We start from the raw sequence: 6,855 nt of genomic DNA on the forward strand, positions 1-6,855 counted from the left end.
AAGGGAAATAAATACAATATGACTGGTAATACATCAGTTATAAATGAAAAGTTGTGGGGGTTAAATGAGCTTATCTCTGAGCTTAGGTGCCTCTTATACAAAAAGAATTTCCAGGAAAAATACATTTTTTTTTGTAACAAACACTGCTGTTTCATATTAATTTTATTTATTCAAATTCATAAATTAAAGAAAACAAGAAAAATAAGTTAATCCAAATCCAAAATGTCCCGGGTGTTTTTATTCAACTTTTTTATTTCAAAAGTATATTTTTATTTTAAAAATTATTGCAAGCTATTGCAATGCAGCTAACCAACAATTTACCATAGGTATATGGTTAAATGAAAACTGATAACTGATGTGAAATCTATAATAAATTAGCATGCATGTGATGACTCACGGGTGCAAATTTTCACATGAACTTATATTAACTATATAATCTATGTCTACCGTCCATTCATGTTTATGTTTCAAAGTACACATATATTTAAAAATTTAGTCTGTGTTTCCTCAAGTAATGAATTAGTTTAATACAAACTTTAGCACAGCAGATGACTGAGGTTTGCCCACAGTTAACCCTAAAGACAAATCGATGACAATAACAGGCACTTCAGTGAAAGAACAAGCTTTTGTCCAGATATAAAATGGTAAAAATGAGAAAGAAATTATGAAAATATATAACTTTAATTTGTAGACATATAAACACTTTGGGTACAGTACAGACGCATGATGCCAAATGGTAAAAGGATCCAGTTGAAGCTAACACTTACATTCCTGTTTGTACAGATAATTTTGCTATAACTCTCATATAAAATAAAATTTCCAGCTCACACAAGGAAGTGAAAGTGATAAATCACCCATGGACCAACTTTCTTCATTGCAAAAGATTCCGAAAAAGCCATATTATCAAAGAAATTTGCTGCCGGGCTGACAAATAAACTCTTGGACTTGATCCAAAGCCAAAGAAAGGAAGCCAGAAATGGTCGCCAGTAACCCCAAACAACGGTAAAAAGACAAGTACAGTGTAACTTTCACATAAAATGCCCAACCAGAAATAACCAATAGTGTACACAAGCTTCTAGAATAATTGTTTTAATGTGACTTTTTTCTTAGATAAGGGATAAGTGTAAACATATAAAAATCTAACATAGAACCCAAGTATAAAGTACGACTGACAAGTTGTGCAAGCACTAAAATGTCATCCACACCTGTGAAACAACTAAGGATTGAAACATTTCTTTGCTTCTGGCTGTTTTTCTTGGGCACAATTTCTAGTTACATTTTCTGGAAGGAAGAATATATATATTTTCTCCCGTAATAACAGCAAGCTCAGTGGTAAAGCAAACACAAAGCAATTCGAGTTCACAGAAAGTGAAAAACTCTTCCGCAGGTTGAATTTGTAACACAAGGCAATGTTTTTACCCTTGCTAAAAAGGAATTGCACTTCTTTTTAATGCCTTCTCTTTTGAACTATACATGTACTTATGAGGTAATAAACATTGTTTTACAAGTGAGTTTCTTTTCTTTCTTATATCTTTTAAGAAGGGTGAAATTTAATTTACTTTAACTTTATACTTTTGTGTTAAAAACAATATATTTAAAATATACTCTCTCATTAATTTCATGTACAACTGTCACATAGAATACTTCAGTTCCCTGCAAAGGAGCAGCTGATGCCCTCTTGTGGTGAAAGGACTTTTTAAACCCCCAAATTTATAAGGTACCATTTTCTTACCTTACTCCCAGGTTTCGTCAGTCATCAGCTTGGTGTATGAAAGCTGCAAATCAAGTCCAAGCTTTTTTTTTTTTTTTTCTAATAATAATTCTATAGCTGTTAGTACCAATTTTCATTTAAAAATGCTGTACACATTTTATAACCTCTGAATTTGAATTTAAAAACCTGTAAACAGCTATTTACAATATATTACATGTTATAAATTAGTTGTCCTTCATCGGATCTGCCATCAACACACTCTTATTTAGGTGATGAAGACCATCCAGAGTCAGTCAAAATGCCTCTCTATTTTATTTGAGATTGATATATCAAATATTAGAAATATCCATTGGCTTTCTCTCTCTCATATGCAAGTCGATTTTTCCTTTCAGTGGAATCTGTACTTCCACATTTTCATTTTCCTTGGAATGCTTTTTCCCTTTCCTTAAACAGATGTATATGCCCATCCCTGTTACAAGTGTGATAGAACCCAAGCTTATTACAGACAGAGCTACTAAGGTGGGCATACAGGACACAGATTCTACCTTCCTGTGAGTTGGCTCTATTGAAATTTGTGGTTCTTTCTCCTCTATATTAATTTCCGGTTCCTTTCTTAAAAGGCTTTCAATGTAACTCTCGTTACTGACAGTGTCATTGACAAAGAGATTCACCATGACGGTGGAATGGAGAGGCTCGGGGTAACCATGATCACTCACTTTCACCAGTAAGCGATGGAGACCGTAATCGGTCTGCAGCAATGCCTCTTCCAAAGTAATGTTGCCAGTTTTAGGATCAATCCTAAAAGACTCAGGCCTAGGACCTCTTCTGCCTATGATGCTGTAAGCTATGACAGCATTCATGCCTGTGTCTTTATCAACAGCATAGACCTCTGTAACCGGGGAGCCAGGCAGAGTAGAAGGCAGTACCAATAGATAAGACATGTTAGACTGAGGAAATAAAACAAGGGGAGGGTTGTCATTGATGTCTAGAAGGAGAATTGTGATTTTTGTGGTAGAGGAGAGGGCAGGCTCACCCCCATCAACAGCTTCAACCCACAAAGTATAGGAGCTTTGCTGCTCTCTGTCCAACGAAACTTTAGCTCTTAGCATGCCCTTTCCTGTATCTATGACAAAAATATCACTCTGGTTCAACACTGAGAGGGCGACCCATCCATTTCTCCCAGCGTCAGCATCTGTTACGCTAATTACTCCAATTTCACCATAGCCAGGAAAGTTTTCTGGGACAAAAAAACTGAAGTCCTTGTTGATAAATCTAGGGCTGTTGTCATTTTTATCCAACACTGTGAGAGCCACAGTGGCTACCGATTCTCTGGGTGGCTTCCCACAGTCCACAGCTCTGACTGTGTACCTGTACTTTTCTTTCTCCTCTCGGTCCAGCTGAGTTGAAACCGTCAGAATTCCTGTGACACTGTCTAAGGAAAAGTATGATGGGGCGTCAGGTCCCAGAAAATACAAAACTTGGCCTCTCTCTCCACTGTCAGCGTCTGTGGCATACAGCTTCATCAAAAAGGCGTTGGGTGCGTTGTTTTCTTCAATGGTGAGTTCTATCAAGGGCTGAGGGAAGACGGGAGCGTTGTCATTGTCATCTAAGAGTTGCACTCTAATGACTCTTTTGACATGAAATCCCTCAGAGTTCCAGGCCACCACAGCTATTTCATAGAACTGCTGTAGTTCATAGTCCATAGGCTTCGTAGTCTCCAGCAAATATTCATTATTGTAGGGTTTGTAGGGTGATAACCTAAAGGGCCCTTCACCATCCAGGTAGCAGTTTACCTTGTATTTGCCTTCTGGGTCTCTTATGGTGAAAAACGCAATTGGAGTGCCAACAGGTTCCAGTTCTTTCAGATAAACGACACCGTCTATCTCATTTGCTATATACCGAGGGACGATTTCAGGTGGTGTGGAAATGACTTTGATTATGTACACCAGAGCAGTGATCACGGCAGGGATGCAACCCGGTCCATTAGCAAGGATGGTGAGTCTGTGCATTTGTAGAACACTTCCCCCAATCTTACTGAAAAGTTTTATGACTCCAGTGTTTTCATCTAGCTGAAATAAATCCTTGGATGCTTGAGGAACTTTCTGGCTGTAAGAATAGGTGATTTGAGCATTGGTCCCCAAGTCTCTATCCACAGCCTGTACAGCTGCAACTGGAGTGCCTACAGTAGCGTTTCCATACACAGTGACATTGATTTGTGAGTCTACAAAGATAGGGCAATTGTCATTGATGTCACTTATGCCAATGGTGAGGGTGGCACTGCCTGACAGTGGTGGAGACCCACCGTCCTCAGCTATGATGATGCTCACGTACTGGTCCTGAGTTTCCCTGTCCAAGGCACCCATGACAATTAGGTAGGGGGTGCGCTCCCCGTTCTCATTCTCCTCCACGTCCAGGGTGAACATACCGTGGTAGTCCAGTAAGCGGTAGGTCTGTACCCCATTAGTGCCTATATCTGGGTCCACCGCAGGATGCTCTATGGCCAGCCGGGTGTTTACAGGTGCATTTTCTGGGACCCAAACCAAAATCTGGGAAACAGGGAACTGCGGGGCATTGTCGTTAATGTCTCTGATGGCGATTTTCACTTTCACAAACCTGAAGTATTCCTGGGGCAGGACCAGCACATCCAGGAGCAAAAGGCAGGAGTCCGAGGAAGGAGCGGAGACGGAAATGCTGCCGCCCCAGGCAGCCCCTCCACCCCCTTCAAGACACAGGGCCTCTCTGTCGATCTCCTGGGAAGAAGTGTGCAGCTCCCCGGAGCGGTTGTCCAGGGTCACGTACTGGCCACTCAGTCCCCGGGAGGCCAGGCTGAAGGAGAGTGGGGGGTTCCACTCAGCGCCGGTGCGCTCCGGCGGCCGCGACTGCTGGTCCAGCCTCCCCGCAGCCCGGGGCACCAGCCGCAGGTCCTCCGCCAGGCTTCCGATGAGCACTCCGGCCGGCAGCCCCTCGTTCAGGCTGTACAGAAGCTCCGTGGCCCGGCTGTAACTCGCGAGGCAGCTGAAGGGTCCCACGAAGAGGAAAAACAGAAACAGATGCTGGAGCGGGGGAGGGGAGAAGGCTCATTACACACTCGCGGTAATAGAGAGATCAGAGTTAGCAGTCAGTGTCCCCGGGAGCCATGCTACCCCATCCTCATTCCCAGAAGCAAAACCTCTAGTCGGAACCGGGTGCAGAAGAAGTCTGCTGCAAAGGAGAGACGGCTGGGGCAGCACTGTCCTCAAAACTTCATTTTCCTGTCCACTTTCTATTCCCCCCGCCATTCCATCCCCACCCCCACTCCGCGAGGGTGGGGGTCCCCATCACCACCCTCATCCAGCTGACATTCAGAATCCCCAAACGCAAAGCATCCTGGAAACACACGCCGGAGCGGAGAGGACTCCAACTCAAAGGCTGCGCCTCGCGACCTGGAAACCTCCGGGGTCGGTTATGGGGAGGGAGGGGGCTGGCAGGAGAGGGAACTGAGAGGTAGGCTAGTTATTTCTCATTGTAGTGATTCTGCCATTAGGGTCCCGGAACGAACGCGCGGTGTGTGACATCCCTTACTATGAAAACAATAACACCACCAACAATAGCAATATTAATAATATGTAACACGTACTAACACCCTCCCTCTCCTCCTCCTAAAATAATCCTCTTTAGGTCGGAAAGAGTGATCTACATTTTTTAGCAGGCATCTAAAATAAAATAGACCAGATCTGGATCTCTTCCTTTACCAAGCCCTCACTAATCCCTTCCTTCCCCTTAGGGGGAACAGAAGTGAAGAAGGAAAATGGTTATGCAAAAACAACTTCATCGCAGTCGACAGTCACAGCCAGAGGCTGGCCACGAGAAACAATTCCGGAACCCCCAAATCTAAAGCGTACGGAGAGCATCCCAGCGCCCTCTCACCTCATCCGACTACATTTCTAGCTTCAGAAACTTCGTCTCCTGACCCAGGGACTTGCCTGGTTCTTGTTGAAATGAAGACACATTATCCCGAACTCCCTATCCCTACCCGCATCCTTCCTGCGAAGTTTAGATTAAGGCAAAAGGTTTGAAAAACCATCCAGGAGTGGGAACTGGTTCGCAATACCGCAACTTGTCGAGGTCGCGGGTCCAACCCTTACCTGCAGGTTCCTGTGGCTGGTGCTGCTCCTGGGACCGTGTAGACGCCCCATATCCAGGCGCTGGTGCCAGGTCGCAGGGCGCCAGCTCACTGCCAGGGCCCGGGAGCTGCACGCATTCCCTCCGCCGCGCATTCCCAGGGCGGCTGCAGTCAGAGCGCTCCTGAAGGGAGGGCGGCAGAAGACACTCCCTCTCGGTTCATGCAAATCGCTGGGGGAACTCCAGCCAATAGTCACTGGCTTGTCAATTTAGGACGGGAACTAAAGAGGGGCAGAAAGGCCAGGGACAGAAGTGCGCGGTCATGGCTTCCTGCAACGATGCAGGTACCAGCAGACCCCGCCAGACCACCAGGAATGCGGGACTTGCCGCTGAAGATTGCGGCGAGGCGCCCCAGGTCCCGCACAGAAGCCCGTGCCTACCCAGCTTCCCTCCTTGCCTCACCAGTCAGATCCCAAGTCCACAGGTTGCTAGCAAGAGAGGGAGAATTAAAATAAATGAATAAGCTTGCATTTGTATCTGGATGTAACAGAGGGAGGAAGTGGGCGCCACAGAGCCATCACAGATTCGGTCCCCAAACGTCTGCTTTGCCACCAGATCCTCCCACAGACTCGGAGCCAGCAGTGTTGGCACAGAGAGAGAAAATGCACTTTTCTCAGCGAAGAGAAAGGAACCTCTACTTCTCTGTAGGGCGGGTGTGAACCGGGAAAGTAAATACATGAATTCAGGGAAGGTTTTGACGTACCCCTGCTGTGAATCTTTGCTGTTGGTGGCAGAGCTTCTGCTAGTTTTCTAGTTGTAGGAACAAGTGTCTCTGGGTGACTGCCTTGGGGTCTTCTTTTAGAGGCAGTAATGGCTTCTGGCCCAGGTAAAAGGCCAAGGGGAAAGTGGAAACAATTGTGCTGTAACACGAGTGCTGCTGCCTGAAAGCAACTTGTAATATATTTCTCTAAGGGGTGAAGCACTCACTGATGCCTAGGTAAAAAATTGGGTACTTTTCAAATAAATGGTATCCCCCCCCCCCC

The 6,855-nt window shown here is 45.1% G+C and overlaps 1 protein-coding gene across 1 annotated transcript; it reads right to left on the minus strand.

Annotated features, from left to right (window-relative positions):
- Window positions 1-662: 662 nt before the first annotated feature.
- On the minus strand, window positions 663-6,328 carry PCDH20 (protocadherin 20). Its single transcript, XM_003790160.2, has 2 exons — window positions 5,836-6,328; window positions 663-4,764 (listed from the first exon to the last, which is right to left on the minus strand). The coding sequence occupies exons 1-2, from the start codon at window positions 5,965-5,967 to the stop codon at window positions 2,041-2,043; spliced, it is 2,856 nt and encodes a 951-aa protein (XP_003790208.1). The 5' UTR covers window positions 5,968-6,328; the 3' UTR covers window positions 663-2,040.
- Between the last annotated feature and the right edge of the window lie 527 nt (window positions 6,329-6,855).

The sequence above is a fragment of the Otolemur garnettii genome, unplaced genomic scaffold, assembly GCF_000181295.1.
Source record: "Otolemur garnettii isolate 467f Iridium unplaced genomic scaffold, OtoGar3 scaffold00040, whole genome shotgun sequence".
NCBI lineage: Eukaryota > Metazoa > Chordata > Mammalia > Primates > Galagidae > Otolemur > Otolemur garnettii.